We start from the raw sequence: 22,611 nt of genomic DNA on the forward strand, positions 1-22,611 counted from the left end.
GCTTGGGAATCTGCTTCCGGGTCAGAGGGCGGTCGCAAGGAAATGGGGAAGATGGCGGCGGCCGTGAGTTCAATGGCCACCCTGGCCACAGAGCCTGGGGAGGACGCCTTTCGGAAACTTTTCCGCTTCTACCGGCAGAGCCGGCCGGGGAGCGCGGACCTGGGAGGAGTCATCGACTTCTCGGCGGCCCGCGGCCCGCGACCCGGCGCCATCAAGGTACGGAGCGGGGAGCGTCACGCGCCTCTCGGTCCACACGCCGCGCTTCTTGGAGGGGCCTCCCGGACTTTCATCTCCAAACTGATTGTTGGGGGGGGTCCCCGCCCTTTTGGGGCGCTGTATGGAGCTGTCACACTGCCCTGTCACAGAGCGCGGTGCTGCCGCCGTGATCCACCTCGGCCTCGGTCAGAAAAGGCCTGGCCATGGTCACTTCTTGGACTGTCCGGACGCGCGGGTGGCGCGGTGTGTAAGATCACGCGGAGCGTCTCCGTGGGCGTCAGGGGGGCGCTCCGATGCGCCAACTGTCGGATGACTCCCAAAGCGAGAGGGAGCCTATGTTTTCAGTTAAGCATTTATGCATTGAAACAAAAACTTAGGCCAGGGGCTGGAGGGATGGCTTAGCGGTTAAGGCACTTGCCTGCAAAGCCAAAGGAACCAGGTTCGGTAAGCCAGGGCCCACTTAAGCCAGCTGCACAAGGTGGCACATGCATCTGAAGCTTGTTGGCAGCAGCTGGACGCCCTGGTGTGCCCATTTTCTCTCTCTCCCCTCCTTCTCTCTGTCAAATAAATAAAATATTAAAAAAAAAAAAAAAAACTTAGGCCGGGGATGAAGAGATGGCTTAGCGGGTAAGGCGTATGCCTGGCGAAGCTTAAGGAACCAGGTTCGATTCTCCAGGTCCCACATAAGCCTGATGCACAAGGTGGCGCATGCGTTCGTTTGCAGTGGCTAGCCCTGGAGCACCCATTGTGTGTGTCTCCCCCTCTCTCTCTTTCTGTCTCTAATAAATAAAATTTTTAAATCTTAAAAAAAAAAAGAACTTAGCCTGGGTAGCCAAGGCTAGCCTCAAATCCACAGCAGTCCTCTTTAATTAGCCAACGAATTTCTGAGATTATAGGTGTGAGCCACCACATAAGGCTTTTTTACAGTCACTTTTATTGTTTGTTTTGTTTTTTTCGAGTCAAGGTCTCTCTGTCTAGCCCAGGCTGAACTGCAACTCAATTCTATAGTTCCAGGCTGGCCATAAACTCACATAGATCCTTCAACCTCTGCCTCTCAAGTGCTGGCATTAAAGGCATGTACCACCACACCTGGCAGTCACTTTTTTAAAAATTCGTATTTACTTATTTGACAGAGGGGGAGGGGAGAATGGGTGTGGCCAGGCCTGAAGCCACTGCAAATGAACTCCACATGTGTGCACCCCCTTGTGCATCTGGCCAATGTGGGGCCTGGGGAATCGAACCTGGGTCCTTTGGCTTTGCAGGCAAATGCCTTAACCTCTAAGACATCCCTCCAGCCCCTGGCAATCACTTTTTTTTTTTTTTTTTTTTTTTGCTTTTCAAGGTAGGATCTCACTGTAGTCCAGGCTGACCTAGAATTCATTATCTAGTCTCAGGGCAGCCTTGAACTCATGGCGATCCTCCTACCTCTGCCTCCCGAGTGCTGGGATTAAAGGTGTGTGCCACCACGCCTGGCTGGCAATCACTTTTAACAGTAAGAATGTGTAATCTCTTATTGCCCCTCAAAGTTGTATATCAAGGGTTCTTTATAAGCCTAGAGCTCAATAAAATTTGAATGCTAAAGTGACTCCATACTTGTCTCAGACTCAGCTTCTCAATAAACTTCATTTCTTAACAAAAATAGCTTTAAAGAGATGTCAGAATTATATATAGAAAGTGTGCAAATTAAGAATAGCATATTTGAGCCGGCTATGGTGGCACACGCCTTTAATCCCAGCTCTCTGGAGGCAGAGGTAGGAGGGTCGCCATGAGGTCAAGGCTGCCCTGAGACTAGATAGTGAATTCCAGGTCAGCCTGGACCAGAGTGAGACCCTACCTCGAAAAACCAAAAAAAAAGAATAGCATATTTGACTCAGCCCTTAAGACCATCATCATTCAGCCCCATGTATCTGTATATTACCGTAACATATACATACTTTTTAAAGAATGTAATCCCCCCTTGCCTGAGAACAGAACATGGAGTGTCTAACACAATGTCCAAAACAGCACTTCAAAAATATAGTAGATGTTGAGTAAATGAAAGCTTAGGTGTTCAGTTTCCCGGCTCAAAGCTGATTAAAAGCAACAAATTAGGAGCAGAAGGGGATAATTCAGTAGTTGAGGTGCTTGCATGCAAAATATAAAAAACAACCTGGGTTTGATTTCCCCAGTACCCACATACAGCCGGATGCACAAAGTGGCCAGTACATCTGGAGTTTGTGGTGTCTAGAGGCCCTGATGTGCCCCTTCTATCTGTCTTCTATCTCTGCTTGCAAATAAATAAGTAAAAATTTTAAATTTCTTAAAAAGCTACAAATTAAAGAAATAGTCACATGACAACTGATAAGAGCAGTGGGGAAAATGATAGGCTGGGAAGGAGGAAGCTGAAAAATGATGGCATACTGGGTTTCTTCTTGTTACAAGCACCTATAAGATGCTCTTCTATGCAACGGAAACTTCATGAGTTCCATCTGAGTAACAAAAGCAAAAGTCATACCATCTACATTTCATCTAAGAGAAAAAATAAACCTTTAGCAAGTAGGAATACCAGTGTTTTACTCTTAACAATCTCTCACCCACCCCAGGTGGTCCGATCTCAGCTAAATGTGTCCTCAGTCAGTGAGCACGATGCCTGCAGAGCAGGACTTCAGCCCGTCAGCAAGTGGCAAGCCTATGGACTCGAAGGCTATCCTGGTAAGTGCATCTGGCTTCCAAGAACATGAAATTAGTCACTCTAGTTTTATAAGCAGAGCTGTGTAAGTAGATAAATAAAGGAGATGATAAGCATTCTCATGCACATAGTACATTTTCTCTAAGGTGTCCTTCTATGTAATGTTCCCAAAGTCAGAAAGTGGCAAAACAAGAACATGGAAAAAACAAAAACTGAATTCCTTCCACATCTCAGCTTCAACTCTGCAAAATGACTGCTTTAAGTAGTAATTCATAGCTGTCGCTCCAGTTCCATTCTGAATGACGTCGCAGCTTTATTCAGAATGTGGGTTTGGAGGCTATGCAATTGATAATATTAAATTACAAAACAGGTAAATCAACTACGATTAGTGAGTCAGCTGTGATTACCAGCCTATCCTCAGTGCACTTCTCTGACTTTTTTCCCCCATATCTGCAAGATAGAGAATAGATTTTATGTGCTTTTAGTAAGATTCACTACGTGGAGGCTGTGGAGATGGCTCAGTGAATAAAGCACTTGCCACACATGTGTGAGGATCAGGCCAGAGACTGGATCCCCAGGACAGGCTGGCTGTAGCCAAATAAGTGAGCTCTAAGTTAAAATGAACAAGTAGAGGGCTGGAGAGATGGCTCAGAGGTTAAGGCACTTGCCTGCAAACCCTAACAACCCAGGTTTGGTTCCCCAGTACACAAGTAAGCAAGATGCACAAAGTGGCACATGTATCTGGAGTTATTTTGCAGTAGCTTGAGGAGGCCCTGGCATGCCTATTCACTCTGTCTTTCTATCTCTGCTTGAAATGGATAAAATTATTTTAAAAGACAAAGATAAAAAATAAAGTGGCTGCAAGTGGTGGCGCATGCCTTTAATCCCAGCACTCGGGAGGCAGAATTAGGAGGATTGCCATGAGTTCGAGGCAACCCTGAGACTCCATAGTGAATTCCAGGTCAGCCTGGGCTAAAGTGCGACCCTACCTCAACCCCCCCCCCAAAAAAAGTGGAGATTAATCAAGGAAGGCACCCAATGTGAGCCTTTGACATGCGCACCCACACATATGAATATGCATATACACATGCCTACCACACATAGAAGAAAGTTTCCGGGTCTGTGGAGATGTCTCACAGGTTAAAGGCCCTTGCTTTTGCAAAGCCTGCCTATCTGGGTTCAATTTCCCAGTACCCATGTGAAGACAGATATACAAAGTACTCATGCATCTGGAGTTTATTTTCAGCAGCAAGAGGCCCTGGCATGCCAATTCTTTGTCTCTTATCTATTGTCCTCTTCTCTGTCAAATAATGAAAAATTTTTAAAAGATTCTCTACAAGCCAGATGTGGTGACACACCTTTCATCCCAGCACTAGGAGGAGGCAGAGGTAGGTAGATCATCATTAATTCAAGGCCACCCTGAGACATAGTGAATTCCAGGTCAGTCTGGGCTTAAGCGAGACCTTACCAACAACAACAACAAGATTCCATACATAGAGGAATTTTCAGGTTATCTTTTGTATATTATGTCAGCACAAGTTCCTTTCTACTGAACCTCCTGTGATTTTAAAAATCTTATAATTCTGGTGTAAGCAATTGATGTTGTTCAGAGACTCATTTTATTAGCAGTTAATATTTATAATGCAAGCATCTTAGTCTTGTTGCCTGGGTGGACTTAATGGTTACGAGTTTTCTATGGCCACAGATTCAGCCTTATTGTCATCTCCCAAATGTGTGCCACAGAGAGGGAAGAATCAGTGAAGCCATGCTGTCTCGCAGAACCTCTCTCCTCTTGTCTGCCAAACTGGATTAATAACTTCCTTGTGGAGTGGAAGATTAATGAGATGGCAGAAGTTTACTAGAACAGTGTTTTAGTAGCTGTAATTAATGACTGAAGACTGAACTTATTTTTTGTTAATTATTAATATACTTCACTGGTAATCTGTGCTTAAATTAAATGCCAAAGGGAAGAAAGGAAGAGTAGTAATTGCTGAAGTCCTTTTTCTTTTAGGCTCAGACCTTGTCTTTTTCATCTGTTTTTCAGAGTAATTTCCCTAATATATACTGTCTTTGTTAACAGTTCAGTTCAGGAGTTGGCATAGGCAGGGAGGAACCAACTCCATTCACTTATTTTGGTAAATATGTTTTGTTGTTGTTGTTCTTTTTTGAATTTTAATTTAGCCATACCTACTTGCTTACTTAATATTGGTAGCTACATTTCTGCTACAGAGTTTTCTACTAAAATCCAAATGACTCTCGGAGCCTAAAATACTATCTAGTTCTTGACAAGAAAACTCTCTGACAAAAAATCTCTAGTCTGGACTAGATGTTGAGCCCAGTCAGGCATTAAGAGCTTCAAATTATTGTCATCGTTTACCTCAGACGTCCTTGAACTTTAGGGTCCTTTGCAAGTGGAACAGTAAACTAACAAATAATGTATTTTATATAATTTTATTGATTTCTTCCTATTCCCCAGGACCCTTTTCCAGCCATCTTTTCTTTGGTTGAGATGCCCTGCTGTTTATCTGAGAGGGAAAATTGAGTGTGTTAGTCACGAGCCCCTTCAGGCTCTACTGGTCCTATACGTGAAGCAAATGTTCTCAATCTTATCCTCTGAACTAAAAGCCTTCAGTTAAGGCCTTGTCTTCACCTCTTGGTCTCACCTTCTTTATCTCTTTGAAAACCTTGTTCTGTTCCTTTCTACTTTTTGTTTCCCAACTAGTTCCTCATTACTGGCTCGCTCTTTATAATCTGTAAGCATGCTGTAGCAATTACAGAAGCAGCTTAAGGAGATGATTTATTTCAGGCTTACAGTTTCAAGGGGAAGTTTCATCATGGTGGGGAAAGCGTGACAGTAGGAGGAAACTGGCTCACATCTTGTTACATATCTGGGTGGAATTAGTCTTAAGTAGTTGGTTTGGAGCTGGACTAAACACCTCAAGGTTCATTCCCAGTGATATACCTCCAGCAAGGCTCCACTTCCCAAAGGCTCCACCAGCTGGAGTATGAGGCTTAATTACAAGTAAATAAGGCTTACATTCACACATGCTTAAAAGTCTTGCCAAACTCTAAAGTCATTAAGTCCCTTACGACTACTAATCATCATTCATAAATCATGGCTGGATTTTATTTATAAGCAGAGAGAGAAAGAGGGAGAGAGTATGGACATGACAGAATCTCTTGCCACTGCAAACTCCAGATGCATGTGCTACTTTGTGCATCTGATTTACATGGGCACTGAAACTGGACATCAGTCTATGCAAACAAGTGCCTTTGACCGCTGAGACATCTCTCCAGCATCATCGTTGCTGGGTTTCTAAAGGAACTGGTTATATAACCTATCTCTCCTTACCCTCTTTTGTCTCTGGTCATTTCATTTTCTCCAAAGTTTTCCTTTCCCTCTTAATTCTTTTTTTAAGTGTCCTCTTTTATATATATATATATATATATATATATATATATATATATATATATATATATATTGTTTTTAATTATTTGAAAGCGACAGACAGAGAAAGAAAGGGGGGATGGGCACACCAGGGCTTCCAGCCACTGCAAACAAACCCCAGATGCATACACCACCTTGTGCATCTGGCTTACGTGGGTCCTGGGGAATCAAGCCTCTAATTGGGGTCCTTAGACTTCACAGGCAAGCGCTTAACCGCTAAACCATCTCTCCAACCCTCCCTCTTGATTCTTAATTTGATGGATAACTAAGTCTTTTATTGCATAGAATACTACTTAAGTGTGGTGGTTGATACTATTATTATTATTTTGGATTTTTAAATTTATTTTTTTATTGACAACTTCCATAATTGTAGACAATAACCCATGGTAATTCCCTCTCCCCGCTCCACTTTTCCTTTGAAACTCCACACTTCATCATACCCCTCCCCCTTTCAATCAGTGTCTCTTTTATTTTGAGATCATCATCTTTTCCTCCTCTTTGGATGGTCTTGTATAGGTAGTGTCAGGCACTGCGAGGTCATGGGTATCCAGGCCATTTTGTGTCTGGAAGAGTGCAATGTAAGGAGTCCTACCTTTCCTTTGGCTCTTACATTCTTTCCACCACCTCTTCCTCAATGGACCCTGAGCCTTGGAAGATGTGATAGAGAGATTTCAGTGCTGAGCACTCCTCTATCACTTCTTCTCAGCACCATGGTGCCTTCTGAGTCATCCCAAGGTCACTACCATCTGAAAAGAGAAGCTTCTCTAAACAAAAGTGAGAGTAGCATTAATATATGGGTATGAATATTAAGAGAAATGCTTAGCCAAGCGTGGTGGCACACGCCTTTCATCCCAGCACTCGGGAGGCAGAGGTAGGAGGATCACTTAGAGTTCGAGCCTACCCTGAGACTACAGAGTGAATTTCAGGTTAGCCTGAGCCAGAGTGAGACCCTACCTTGAAAAAAAAGAAAAAAGAGAAATGCTTACCAGGCAGCTTGGAGAGCATAGTATATACATTTAGCCAAACACCAGCAGACATTATACCCCTGAGGCTCATGACTACCCCTGTTGTAGGTTTTCAGTATCAGGGATGTATTCCCTCCCGTGAAGCAGGCCTCCAGTCAAATTAGAGAGCAGTTGGTTTTCCCCATAACAGACATGCCACTGTTATATCTGTTGGCTCATTTGGCCTGGCTGGCCAAATATAAGGCTTTCAGTGCCTACGGTTGAGTATCTTCAATGGTCATTTCTCTCTGCCATTGAACTGCATGCAGTGTAGCTTTTTCTAGCTTTCTGTCAGCTGGTCTACATGGAGGAGGTTTTCAGCTCAGCTCCAGCAGGATTTCTCAGTGACCTTGCAAGCTTCAGCAATAGGGTCTTACCATCTACTCCTGGTGGGAAACCAAAAGCCTTGGCAATGGCCTGTAATGTTTTGGGGGCATCAGGGACCTCCCTGGCCAACAACTCACTGGAAAGTATCCCATCCCGTTACTGAAAATTTGCTAATAACAGTCTATGGCTTCTGAGTGTTCCATTGTCCAAAAAAGTAGGTTTCCATATGACTTATTAATGTCTTCTTAGATTTTGATTAGCCCTCGCTCTACCTTTCCTTTACTCAGTCTCTTCCCCTGACGTCACTTAGGCCTTTTCACCCCCGATAATTTGTTCTTCTACTTACATATCTACAACATCATCCTTTTAAGTTATTGAGTCTATTTGGGATTTTGAAATGTATTCTTACTATAGAGTCCTGGCTAGCCTAGTGCTTGCCATATAGACCAGGGTAACATCAAACTTGTATTGATACTGCTGCCTGTGCTTCCCAAATGCTAGGGTTACACAGACATGCACCACTTTACCTAGCCTTCATTTTAAACATTAACCATCATTTACAGAAAAGACAAATGAGGTTAGGTTACTCTCAAGGTAACAAAGACCTTTCCAACACATGTTACTGCTAGTTGTATCACACCTAACAGAAGATATGTATGCATCTTCTTTACCTGCTGTGTTAGTCAGGAGGTAGGACTCACTAATTTAACAGAAAATATCAGAAATGTTAATCAGGTAGTAGAAAACAGAAGATAGTGAAAGAAGACTGAGATAACAGTGGTAGTAATTGCAGGTAGTAGCCTCCACCCCACAACAGGAGCTAAAAAATAGCGGTTTGGGGTTATTAAACTCAGAAGCTTGGACAAGAACCTATATGGAGACATGGAGCTAAGACTAAGAATTCCATTTTTTCCCCTCTTCTGTAATGCTGTGTATTGTGACCAGGGTCTCATGCTTGCTAGCCAAGCATTATGCCATTAAACAACACCCTAGCCATTGGAACTTAAAATTCTGAGGAAACAAAGAAAGACTGGTTATAGTGATATGGAAAAACCTACATTAGCCAGGCATGGTGGCACACACCTTTAATCCCAGCACTTGGGAGGCAGAGGTAGGAGGATTGCGGTGGGATCGAGGCTAGCATGAGGCTACAGAGTGAATCTCAAGTCAGCCTGAGCTAGTGTGAGACCCTACCTCGAAAAACAAACTGGACGTGGTGGCATGCACCTTTAATCCCAGCACTTGGGAGGCAAAAGTAGGAGGATCGCCATGAGTTTGAGGCCACCCTGAGACTACATAGTAAATTTCAGGTTAGCCTGGGCTAACAAAATAAAACCTACATTAGCATCCACTATGTGGGGCTGGGGAGATGGCTCCGTCAAGAAAGTGCTTGCCTCACGTGCATGAAGACCTGAGTTCCATCCCTAGTTCCCATGTGAATGCAAGACATGGTGGCACACATTGATGATCCCAGCACTGGGGAAGCAGAGACAAACAGATTCCTTGAGCTTTCTGGCTAGCTAGTCTCGTATAATGGTTTGCTACAAGCCAGTGAGTGACCTTGACTCAAAAAGACAAGAGTGGGCTGGAGAGATGGCTTAGCTGTTAAGCGCTTGCCTGTGAAGCCTAAGGACCCCCGGGTTGAGGCTCAATTCCCAGGACCCACGTTAGCCAGATGCACAAGGGGTCGCACGCATTGGAGTTCTTTTACAGTGGCTACAGGCCCTGGCATGCCCATTTTCTCTTTCTCTTTCTCTCTCTCTCTCTCTCTCTCTCTCACTCTCTCTCTCACTCTCTCCCTCTCTCCCTCTCCCCCTCCCTCTCTCCCTCTCCCCCTCCCTCCCTCCCTCCCTCTCTCTGTCCCTTTCCCTCTCCCTCTCTCTCTGTCTGTCATTCTCAAATAAGTAAAAATGAACAAAAAAAATATTTTTTTAAAAAGAGATGAATAACATTCCTGAAGACAACACCCAAGGTTATTCTGTGACTACTATATACACATGTGTGCACACACACACACATGCAAAAGTAAAAATAGCATATAAAAAGACCACACATCTGCCTCCAGTTGTCCATTCATGTCCCTATAGGCATGAGTCAGCAGGGAACTAGCTCACAAAAAGAGCAGTAGTTGGCATGTCCCAGTCCCACATTATAAAGTCAAATATAGACATGTATTTGCAGGCTAGTGGGATGGGTTAGCTAAGGCACTTGCCTGCAAAGCCAGAGCACCCAGGTTTGATATCCCAGGACCCACATAAGCCAAATGCACAAGGTGGCACATGCATCTACAGTTTGTTTGCAGTGGCTAGAGGACCTCATGCACCCATTCTCTCAATCTCTCTCCCTCTTAAATAAGTAAATAAAAATAAAATATATATTTTTTTAAAAAAGAATAGATTTGAAACCTAGAGACAAAAATACACTAATAACTAGTGCTCCGTTTATCAGTTGAGTGCTTTCAAATCAATAGTTTAATATAAGAGGTCAGCCTTCTGAGCCGTCAGTGAATGAAATAATGATTTAGAGTAGTTTGGGTGACTATAATTGTACCTGGTGAAAATTAGAAGGTTATTTATTGGGTGTGGTGTTACACACCTTTAACCCGCATTCAGGATGCTGATGTAGGAGGGTCACCATAAGTTCAAGGGCAGCCTGGTCTACAGAGTAAGTTTCAGGTCAGATTGGACTACAGTGACACCCTGCCAAAAAGAAAAAGAAAGTTAGAGGGTGGACTTTTAGTACTTTGAGTTCTAAAGTTTGCTTTGAGATAGCAGTTAACAGTTGACTTTGTGAAATATTTGTTTCACTTGAGAATGTTCCAAAAACCTAAGAGACATTTATTTAAGGGTGTCTTGTGTTAATCAGAACTTAATATTAACTTGAACATAACCAAAATGATATGAGATGTACATAAAGGAACACAGGTGGCTGGGGAGATGGCTCAGTGGTTAAAGACACATGCTCGCAAAGTCTGCTGGCCCATGTTCAATTCTCCAGCCACCCATGTAAAGCCAGACAGATACTTGTTTTTTTTTTGGGGGGGGTGCGTGGTTTTTTAAGGTAGGGTTTCATTCTAGTCCAGGCTGACCTGGAATTCACTATGTAGTCTCAGGTTGGCCTCAAACTCACAGTGATCCTCCCAAATGCTGGGATTAAAGGTATGTGCCACCACACCTGGCTCAGACAGGCACTTTTTTGCAGCAGCAAGAGACTATGGTTGCATGTGTGATTAAATAAATTTAAAAATAAAAAGAATATGTGCAAAAAGAAATAATCTGACTGGGTGTGGTGGTGCACTCCTTTAATCCCAGCACTCTGGAGGCAGAAGTAGGAGGATCATTGAGTTTGAGGCCAGCCTGAATCTAGAGTGAGTTTCCAGGTCAGCCTGGGCTAAAGCAAGACCCTGCCTTGAAGAAAAATAAAAAATTGTCTGAATAATGAATAATTGAGAACTTTCCCCTTTTTTTTCTCACCTATCTTTTGTAGGATTTATTTTCATCCCAAACCCCTTCCTCCCAGGGTATCAATGGCATTGGGTGAAGCAATGCCTTAAGTTGTACTCCCAGAAACCTAATGTGTGTAACCTAGACAAGCACATGACTAAAGAAGAGACTCAAAATCTGTGGGAACAGAGCAAAGAGCTTCTGAGGTAAGTCGTACCAGTCAAAGTAAAAAAAGTAAAGTGAATACAGAGTGAATTCCAGGTCAGCCTGAGCTAGAGTGAGACCCTATCTTGAAAAACAAATAAACAACAACAACAACAAAAAGAAAGTAAAGTGTTCTCCACTCAGCACTCAGCCACAGACATTTTTTTCCCTCAAGGTAGAGTCTTACTGTAGCTCAGGCTGACCTCGAATTCACTGTGTAGTTTCAGGGTGGCCTTGAACTCACAGTGATCCTCCTACCTCTGCCTTCCAAGTGCTGAGATTAAAGTCATTCGCTACCTTGTCCAGCCACAATTTTAAGGAAACTATTTTCTAACAATGCTATGAAAGTGTCTATCCTGATTTTTTTCCCCCTCACTTTTACACAAATGCAGCATAACTCTTTTCTTTCCTCCAAGAATATTTGGACAGATGCTTTGACAGCTATATTAAAACTGAGATCCATTTAAAGATTTTCTTATCATAGTTTAGATATTGAGCTCATCCACATTAATCATCACATGATCCATTTTTATTCAGCTTTCTTCTAGTAACAACACATTCCTTTGACAGTATCCCAGGAAAAAGATCACTGATAGCTCTTCTGTTCTCCCAGCTAGACACTGCTGCTAGCTGTTTCACGATAGGTCAGTTATGGATCATGGAAGACCTAGTAATTGTACCTTGGTATTGTTCCAGCATTCTTTTCATACCCATTGGGTCACTTGGGTACCAGGCATCATGCTTTCATTGGAGACACAAAGCTTAATAGGATAGTCTCCTTGTACTCGGGTGAATAGCCTATCGCAGAAATTATCTACAGGAATAATAACTATTATAGAGCTGAAAAACTGTTACAGTAGTGGTTAGAAAAATGCTGTAGAGATACAGGCAGGGTGGAGATATAAAAGAGAAAAGTGATTTTTTTTTAAATTGCATTTATTATCTTTTTTTTTCTCTGACCATGTGAAATGAACCTCCAAAATGTTTAGAGGGGTTGCCAGTCAGAAAAGTAAAAGGCTGGTAAAGGGTAGAAAGCAGGTTGAGTGTAGATGTGACATTTGAAATAGTGTAATGAGAGCATGGGTAAGAGCACCAGGTACATACATTGGAGTGTTAGAGATTCCAAAGCAAAAAAATCATAATAATAATTCCTGTCTTCAAGGATTTTTTAGTTTTATGAAGGACTGAGACATTTAATCAGATAGTTAAGTAGAATTTGGCCTGTGCCAGTCTGAGTTTATAAGTTTTTTTTTTGTTTTGTTTTGTTTTTTTAATTTTTATTTATTTATTTGAGAGCGATAGACACAGAGAGAAAGACAGATAGCGGGAGAGACAGAATGGGCGCGCCAGGGTTTTCAAGCCTCTGCAAACGAACTCCAGACACGTGCGCCCCCTTGTGCATCTGGCTAACGTGGGACCTGGGGAACCGAGCCTCGAACCGGGGTCCTTAGGCTTCACAGGCAAGCGCTTAACCGCTAAGCCATCTCTCCAGCCCTATAAGTTTTGGAAATGGTTGGGTTGGAGTAGGTTGTGGAATCTGTTTCTGTGTAGAATAAGCAACACATGAAGTGGGCTGGGTGGACTGGGACCAGTTGTACAGGGTTTAGTAAAGCACCAGCCCTGGAGTCCCGTTGCCTGGATTCGGGACCTGACTCTGCCCCTTACTAGCAGTATAAACTTGAGCAAGTTTCTTAACCTTTTGTGTCACATAACAGTTTTTTTGTCTTACTGATTAGTATGAGGATTAAATAAGACATATGAGAAATCCTTAGAAGAATGCCTGTTGAAACCATTATATCAATTTGGTGTTCTGCCTGCTCTTAAGTGGCTTTTTTTTAAGGATTAAATGTTATTTTATTTTTTTTATTATTATTTTTTTTTTAATTTTTATTAACATTTTCCATGATTATAAAAAATATCCCATAGTAATTCCCTCCCTCTCCCCCCACCACACTTTCCCCTTTGAAATTCCATTCTCCATCAAGCTTTTTTTTTTTTTAGAGAGAGAGGGAAAGAGGCAGAGAGAGAGAGAATGGGTTCTCTAGGGCTTCCAGCCACTACAAACAAACTCCAGATGCATGCTCCACTTTGTGCATATGGCTTACGTGGGCCCTGGGAAATCGAACTGAGGTCCTTTGGCTATGCAGGCAACCACCTTAACTGCTAGGCCATCTCTACAGCCCTTAAGTGGCTTTTATGATGCCATGAACTGTCATGCTGATTTTAACAAGGAAAAGGAAAGGTTTTCTTTAGTTGAAAGTGGAAAGGAAACCTAAATTTCAGGATTTTTTCTTATATTATTATTTCTAAAATATTTGTATTTATTTATTTGAGAGAGTGGGCACTTCAGGACCTCTTGCCACTGCAAGACTCATGGACCACTTTGTACATCTGGCTTTATGTGGATACTGGAGAGTTGAACCAAGGCCAGCAGGCTTTGTAAGCAAGCACCTTAAACCACTAAGCCACTTCCCCAGCCTATAGGGATTTTTCTTTTAAATTACAACTTCCATAATTATAGACAATAAACCATGGTAATTCCCTCCCCCTGCTTACTTTTCCCTTTACAACTTCACTTTCCATCATATCCCCTCTGCCTTTTAATCAGTCTCTTTTATTTTGATGTCATGATCTTTTCTTCCTGTTATGATGGTCTTGTGTAGGTAGTGTCAGACACTGCAAAGTTATGGATATCCAGGCCATTTTGTGTCTGGAACAGTGCATTGTAAGGAGTCCTATCCTTCCTTTGGCTCTTAGATTCTTTCCACTACCTCTTCTGCAATGGACCCTGAACCTTGGTTGGTGTTATAGAGGTGTTTCAGTGCTGAGCATGCCTCTGTCACTTCTTCTCAGCACCATGGGGCCTTCTGAGTCATCCCAAGGTCTCCACTATCTGAAAAGAGAAGCTTCTCTAACCAAAAGTGAGAGTAACATTAATATAAGGGTATGAACATTAAGAGAAGTGCTTACTGGGCAGTTTGGTGAGCATAATATATGCATTTAGTCAGACAACAGCAGACATTACACCCCTACGGCTCGTGACTACCCTGTTGTAGGTTTTCAGTGCCAGGCATGTATTCCCTGTCGTGGAGCAGGTTTCCGCTCCAATTAGAGAACAATTGGTTTCCCCCATCACAGACGTACCATTATTGCGTCTGTTGGCTCATTTGGCCTGGCTGGCCAAAAATTTAAGGCTTGCAATGTCCCCTGTTGTTTATCTCCTCTGGATTTTTTTTATTTTAAAGCCTTCTTGGTCTGTACATTAATGTATATATGGGAGCCCGACATGGTGGTGCACATCTTTAATCCCAGCACTCAGCATGCAGAGATTTCCATGAGTTCAAGGCCAGCCTGGGACTACAGACTGAGATTTAGGTCAGCCTGGGTAGGAGTGAGACTCTACCTTGAAAAAAAAAAAGTATATAGGGGAGCAGTGAGGGGAATCTTATTCTTTAGTGGTACCTTTAGAACTGAGAACAAAGTAAGGTAAGACTTGACTGAATGAAATTAGTCAGAAAGAACATATTGTTGCTAACAAGCCTCCTTTCTGATACATGACTAAAATTCCAGCTGTCATCTTCTAATATAGCTTATATAAACCTCTCTAACAAATCATCCAACACACAATGGTGAGATATATTTTTTTCTAATAAATTAACAAAAATAAAAAATGTGATGGACCTTACATTGTCAAGGGCTAGAAGAGATTGATGCGCTTAGACATTGTAGTGGCACCATTGAAAATCAGTAAGTCTCTAGTCTCCATCCTGCCACTGGTTGATGTATGTTTTAGTTTCCTAATGTGGGAAGGGAAAGGATTAGATAGACCATTCCAGGTGTTTGAGTCAGGATCCATCAGAGTGGCCTGTATGGACAGTACAGGAAGTTCTCCCCACTCTTCCAAATCCTGTCAGAGGTGTAAAATGTGTACTGTTCAGAAAGGTTCTCTAGTTATCTACTCCAGCATCCTCCCATATTGAGAACCATGACCAATGAGATCTCTTAGGATCCTTTTCACACACACACACATAAATTTACTTTATTTACAGGCAGAGCATAGGTATGCCAGGGCCTCCAACTACTGCAAACACGCTCCAGATACATGTGCCATTTTGTGCATCTGGCTTTACGTGGGTACTGGGAAGTCAAACCAGGGTCATTAGGCTTTACAGGTAAGCACCTTAACTACTGAGCCATCTTTCCAGCTCCCTTTTCACTTTCTTTCGGGGAAGGGGACTCGAAGTAGGGTCTTGCTCTAGCCCAGGCTGATCTGGAATTCACTATGTTGTCTCAGGGTGGCCTCAAGCTCACAGCAGTCCTACCTCTGACTTCCAAGTGCTGGGATTAAGAATGTGTTCTATCTCACCTGGCTTCACTTTTAACTCTGTAGAAATCTATAGTCATTTTAAGTAGGAGATGAAGGGCTAGAGAGATGACTCAGCGGTTGAGGCGCTTGACTGAAAAGCCTAAGTACCCAGGTTCAATTCACCAGTACCTAGGTAAAGCCAGATGCACAAAGTGGTGCATGCCTCTAGAGTTCATTTGCAATAGCAAGAGGTCCCAGTACACACATAATCTGTCTCTATCTCTCTTTCAAATATAAATATTTTTATAAAATAGAGCAGGATAATCTCCATGTACATGCACACTTACACACATATGAACATGCAGTCCACACATACACATGCAAAAATAAAGGTTTTTGTGGCATTGGGGAAAATAGTCTAAAACCATTGAAGCCACAGAAAGTACAGTTAAGAAGTAGTTGTTAAGGGGCTGGAGAGATGGCTTAGAGGTTAAGGAGTTTGCCTGCAAAGCCAAAGGACCTTGGTTCGATTTCCCAGGATCCACATAAGCCAGGTGCACAAGGTAGTGCATGTGTCTGGAGTTTATTTGCAGTGGCTAGAGGCCCTGGTGTGCCCATTCTCGTGCTCTCTCTTTATCTCTCTCTCTCTCTCTCTCTCTCAAATAAGTAAATAAATATTTTAAAATAAATTAGTTGTTAGGGCTGGAAATATGCTTAATTAGGAGAGTGCTTGCCTAGCATGCACAAAGCACTGGATTCTATACTCAACACTGCATTAACTGGGTGTGGCAGCACATGTCTGGAATCCTAGCACTTCAGAAATGGAGCAGGAGGATCATAAGTTCAAGGTCATTCTTGACTACTGGGTGAGTTTGAGGCCAGCCTGGGATAGGTGAGACCCTGCTTCAAAAAATAACATAGTTTTGCCAAGTATGATGGTGCATGCCTTTAATCCCAGCACTTGGAAGGCAGAGGTAGGAGGATCTGATTTTAATCATATGTGTTGGCCCAGTTATGCATAGGCATAAGATATTGAATAGAGAATTCTTTTTTATTTATTGGAGAGAGAGAGGAAGAGGAAGTGGCAGATAAAGAATGGGTACGCCAAATGTACAAAGTAGCACATGCATCTGGAGTGGCAGGAGGCTGTGGCACACCCGTTCTCTGTGTCTTACTTCTCTCTTTGCTTACAAATAAAATTGTTTTTAAAAGGGGGGGTTGCATGCATGGTGGTGCTTGCCTTTAATCCTGGCACTGGGGAGGCAGAGGTAGGAGGATTGCTGAGAATTTGAGGCCACCCTGAGACTACACTGTGAATTCCAGGTCAGCCTGGGCCAGAGCAAGACCTTCCTCTGGAAAAAAAGAGAGACAGAGAGAGAGAGATAAAAGGATATGCTGCAAGAGACCAATGGATTCTTTGAGCTTCATTGCCCAAGAGCAGTGGGTTACTGTTCAGGGCTTCTTTTTATGGGGCTTACAAGAAGGAAGAAGTTCCTAGGGGGAGCATAGTTTGGGAAGTTAGTTAGTATCTTGATTAACATATTTGTGTTAGATAAACTTTTCTCTACTGAACATGTCCCTTGCCATAGTGTATCAGATTTTAATCATATGTGTTTGCCCAGTTATGCATAGGCATAAGAGAGTGAATAGGGAATTCTTATTTATTTATTTATTTATTTATTTATTTATTGGAGAGAGAACGAGGAAGAGGTGGGTAAGGAGAGAGAATGGGCATGCCAAGGCCTCCAGCCATGCTAGACCCATGCCCCACCTTGTGTATCTGGCTCACATGGGTCCCGGGGAATTGAATCTGGGTCCTGTGGCTTTGCAGGCAAGCACCTTAAGCACTAAACTATCTCCCCAGCCTGGGAATTCTTCCTAAAAGTTTATTCAGAGGACATTCCTTACTGTGCATGCATCCAACCCCAGTCCAGGTTGTATCAGCCCCCTGTCTCCCAATCCCTGATATATCTTGGAACATATTTGAATAGAAACAGAGTGTTACCAAGAGGAGTAACTTATTTCCATTTTTTAAAATTATTTTTGTTTTTATTTTATTTGAGAGTGACAGAGAGAGAAAGAGGCAGATAGAGAGAGAATGGGCGTGCCAGGGCCTCCAGCCACTGAAAACGAACTCCAGACACGTACACCCCCTTGTGCATCTGGCTAATGTGGGTCCTGGGGAATCAAGCCATGAACCAGGGTCTTTAGGCTTCATAGGCAAGCGCTTAACCACTAAGCCATTTCTCCAGCCCATTTCCATTGTTTAAAATAGGTTTCAGTGCAGCTTAATGCAGGTGGTGGGGTGAGGGAGATTGGTGTCGCAGGTTGCCAGCAAGTTGCTAGCTGCACTGTTAGGAAAGAGATATGTTTACTGTGGCACCCTTTGTTGCTAAACTTTTCCCTGTACTTGCCTGCCTCAAAAGGATGTTGTTATTATTATTAGTTGTTGTTTTGTTTTGAGAGGTAGGGTCTCACTCTAGCCCAGGCTGACCTGGAATTCACTATGTAGTCTCAGGGTGGCCTTGAACTCATGGCGATCCTCCTACCTCTGCCATCAGAGTGCTGGAGTTAAAGGTGTGTGCCACCATGCTTGGCTTCTTTTTTTTTTTTTTAATTTGTGTATGTGGCAGGTCTTACATGGTTGGCTTGGGAATTGAACCTGAGACTGCAGGCTTTGCAAGTATGGTGATTTGAATGCAAATATATATCCCCTGTAGCCTGATATTTTCTATTAAGAATAAGATTCCCTCTGGGCATGATGGCACACACCTTTAATCTCAGCACAGAGGCAGAGGTAGGTGGATCACTGTGAGTTCAAGGCCACCCTGGGACTACTTAGTGAATTCCAGGTCAACTTGGACTACAGTGAGACCCTACCTCAAAGAAGAAAAGAAAAGAAAAAAGAAAAACAAAGATAGTAAGCTTCCTACTTGGTCTTCAGCAGGCAGAGCCCTGCTGGAGGAGGTGTGTCACTGGGGGCAGATCCTGAGTCCAGCCCTACTATATATGTAGAGAGCCAGTTTAAGTTCTGGCTGTTCACACTTGCTGGTGTTGACTTCTTTCTCCTGTGGATGTATGGAAGTGAGCCATCTTCTTCCCCCGTGATGGAGTTTCCCCGGGAATCTGTAAGCCTGAAATCAACCCTTTTCTCCCATAAATTACTTCTGGTCAGATGTTTGTGCCAGCAGTGAAAGGATAACTACAATAGCAAGTGCTGTTTTGTTTTGTTTTGTTTTGTTTTGTTTTGTTTTGTTTTGTTTTGTTTTGTTTTGTTTTGTTTATGAGAGAGGGGGAATATTGACTTGCCAGGGCCTCCAGCCACTGTAATCAGACTCCATCCGTTTGTGCCACCTGTGTGCACATGCTACCTTGTGCACTTGTGTCACGTGGCACCTAGAGAGAGTCAAAACACGGGTTCTTGGGCTTCACAGGCAAGCAAGTGCTTTTAACCACTGAGCCATCTTCCCAACCCCCCCCCACAGGATATTATTCCTTAATTAAATATCCACTTGTGGGGCGCACGCCTCTGGAGTTTGTTTGCTGTGGCAGGAGGTCCTGGCGCACCCATTCTCTCTATCTGCCCCGTTCTCCCTCTCTCTCTGTCTCTGTTGCTCTCAAATAAATAAATAAAGATGAACAAAAAAATTTAATAAAAAAAATATCCACTTGTGCTGGGCATTGTGGTGCACGCCTTCAATCCCAGCACTTGGGAGGCAGAGGTACGAGAAGCTGCCCTGAGACCACATAGTGAATTCCAGGTCAGCCTGGTCTAGAGCAAGACCCTACCTCAAAAAAAAACAGAAAAGGCCGGGCGTGGTGGCGCATGCCTTTAATCCCAGCACTCAGGAGGCAGAGGTAGGAGGATCACCCTGAGTTCAAGGCCACCCTGAAACTACATAGTGAATTCCAGGTCAGCCTAAGCTAGAGTGAGACCCTACCTCGAAAAAAAGAAAAAAAAAAAAAAAAAAACGGAGTTCTGGGGACAAGAAATTGAAGTTAAATTCAGTGGAAATGAGAAAATAGGAAGAAGGAAAAGAGATAGCCCAAAGGCTAAAGGCATTTGCTTATAAGGCCTGAAGGCCTGGGTTGATTCCCTAGTACCTACTATAAAGCCATATGCACATAGTGTTTATTTGCAGTGACAAGAGGCCCTATCACACCCATTCTTTCTCTGTCCCCTCCCTCTCTCTGTCCCTCTTTACAAAATAAGTTAATTAAATTTAAAAAAAAAAATACCTACTAGAATAAATTTTTGAAGGTTTCTATCATAAATCTTCAGACAGTATTCTGTCCTAGGTGGGTAGTCCTGCTTCCTCGGTGACTCACTAATGTTCCTTATAGGCAAGAAAGAAGAAAATACCAGTGCTTGCTTATGGCAGCCAGACTGTTCCTGTACAAAGAATGGACAAGTGGCCAGGAGTTCATTTCCAACCACTTAGGGTTCACTTGAAAGCAGTGGTATAGACCATGATTGCAAAGAAAAATGCCAACACTTACATAAGGCACTTAACCATGACAAAAGCAGCAAACTGCTGTGTGAGCACATTCACCGGGGAGAAGGCGGCCAGCCCATCCGTCCATCATCCTGCTAGCACCTGCCGGAGGCAGCGAGGGCACAGAGCATAGCATGTTTCTGTTTGCCATGGAAACCTATAATTAGGGTCATGTATTTTTGGAAACATTATTTTGGATAATTAGATAGATAAAGATTTAAAAGTTACGTTAGATGCCAGCATTCATTTTCTACTTTCTTGAAAGGGAATGGAAGCTCCTTTTGCACTGATCTTCTTGGCCACCCTTTGGTTTTTTGGGTTTTTTTTTTGGTTTTTTTTTTTTTTTTGGTTTTTCAAGGTAAGGTCTCACCCTAGCCCAGGCTGACCTGGAATTCACTATGGAGTCTCAGGGTGGCCTCGAACTCACGGCGATCCTCCTGTCTCTGCCTCCCAAGTGCTGGGATTAAAGGCGTGCACCACCACGCCTGGCTTGGCCACCCTTTGGATAAGTGAGGCTAATAAAGAGAACAGACCACCCCTTCTGTGATTCTAGACTGTTTTCTGCTTGAAGATAGTCTGGAAGTAGATTATATTACATTGGGTTTGGGATTTGCAGGTTGCAGTGCTCACTAGTGAATTGTCTGGAATCACTGGTATCCAAGAGACTTGTGGGAATAAGACGGGTCCTTAAGTATTACAGTACCAAGACAAGGACTGTATAGTGCTGACCAGTCCTGCTCCTCCCAATTTGAAGTCAGATGTTAACACGTGTTGCTTCTTTCCTTCCAAAAATTACAAATGTAAGAATTTGAAATCCAGTTATCAGAAGAGGTTATAAAATGAAGGGCAGACTCTTGCTCCTACCTTCCTGGGTCCAATACATTAACACAGAATACCTTATTCCCCACTACATGGCATAAACACTCAAAAATCATGATTTTTCTTGCACTAAGCAAGTTTTTAAGCTATTTTTTTCTTTTTGTTACAAAAATTGGACTTAATGCTTTTGAGAATAAGGTTTCTTTCTCTAGCTTCTTGTACATCCTTTGCCATTGTCTCTAGAGCATAAGGCAGAGTTCAAAGTCTTTCATACAGTGACATGGGAAAGATGAAAGTGAGGGCTGGAGAAATGGCTTAGCATGCCTGCAAAGCCTAAGGACCCAGGATCGATTCTCCGGATCCCACGTAAGCCAGATGCACATGGTGGTGCATGCGTCTGGAGTACATTCACAGTGACTAGAGGTCCTGGTGCACTCACGCTCGCTCGCTCGCTCTCTCTCTCCATCTCTTTGTCTCTAATAAATAAATAAAAATAGGGCCGGGCGTGGTGGTGCACGCCTTTAATCCCAGCACTTGGGAGGCAGAGGTAGGAGGATCGCCCATGAGTTCAAGGCCACCCTGAGACTCCATAGTGAATTCCAGGTTAGCCTGGGCTAGAGTAAGACCCTACCTCGAAAAACCAAAATAAATAAATAAATAAAAATATATCTTAAAAAAATTTTTTAAAAGAAAGTGAAGTGTTCCTAGATTTCTTGGAGAATGAACTTAATTAGAAATGGTATGTTACAGAATGGATATGCCCATGCTTACCACTGTAATTTTGTTAATTTTATTGTCAATAATACCATAAGCCTGTGTCAGTTGTAGAAAAACATGAAACCAGGGGCTGGGGAGATGGTTCAGTAGTTAAGGCACTTGCCTACAAAGCCTAATGACTAGGTTTAATTTCCCAGTACCTACGTAAAGCCAGGTGCACTGAATGGTGTAGGCATCCAGAGTTTATTTGCAGAAGCTAGAGGCCCTGGCCTGCTTATTCATATTCATATATTCATATTCTCTCGCGCTTGCTTGCCCCCCCCCCCGCAAATAAATTTTAAAAAATGTTTAAAGTGGCGCACACCTTTAATCCCAGCTTGGGAGGCAGAAGTAGGAAGATTGCTGTGAGTTTGAGGCCATCTGAGACTACATAGTGAATTCCAGGTCAACCTGGGCAACCCTAGCTCGAAACCATCCCCCATCCCCCAAAAAAAGTTTTTTAAATGAAACCAATGTTTTGCTGGAAAATTGATTTGTTGGTAAAATGTCTTAGAAGGCCAGCATCTTCTGGATGGTTTCCACACCTGTCGTGGTATCTTTCTGGTTCAAATCAGTCTAGGTTGGACATAACAGTATGGGTCGTCAGTGATAAAGTGATCTGTTGCTGAACTAGATAGAGCAAGAGGGCAGGCATTTTGTGTTTTCGTTTTAGCTAAAGCAGGGATTCTGATTCTCAAAGCACGATCCTTAGAGCAGTGGCATCAACATCCTTTAGGAACTTTCTAAAAATGCTGGTCGCTTGGGCCTCTTGCCAAACCCACAGAATCTGAACTTCTAGGCCAGTACCAGGCATGAGTTTCAGTAAGTCCCTCAGATTGTCCTGATGCATGTCATTTTAGAGCCACTAAACAGACAATAAGTAGGGTACAGATTATCTCTGTAACAAGCTGCTAACTACAAGAT

The 22,611-nt window shown here is 42.9% G+C and overlaps 1 protein-coding gene across 3 annotated transcripts in view; it reads left to right on the forward strand.

The window, feature by feature from the left end:
- The first annotated feature begins 39 nt into the window (after positions 1 to 39).
- The window catches only part of Alkbh1 (alkB homolog 1, histone H2A dioxygenase), a 33,113-nt gene continuing 10,541 nt past the window's right edge, over positions 40 to 22,611 (forward strand). For all 3 annotated transcript variants that reach the window (XM_004649378.2, XM_045154615.1, XM_045154616.1), the window contains exons 1-3: positions 40 to 216; positions 2,799 to 2,907; positions 11,150 to 11,312. In XM_004649378.2, the coding sequence (XP_004649435.1) occupies positions 43 to 216; positions 2,799 to 2,907; positions 11,150 to 11,312 (446 nt within the window). In that variant the 5' untranslated portion in view covers positions 40 to 42. The remainder of the gene's footprint in view (positions 217 to 2,798; positions 2,908 to 11,149; positions 11,313 to 22,611) is intronic.

The sequence above is a fragment of the Jaculus jaculus genome, chromosome 7 (genome assembly GCF_020740685.1).
Source record: "Jaculus jaculus isolate mJacJac1 chromosome 7, mJacJac1.mat.Y.cur, whole genome shotgun sequence".
NCBI classification, from domain to species: Eukaryota; Metazoa; Chordata; class Mammalia; order Rodentia; family Dipodidae; genus Jaculus; species Jaculus jaculus.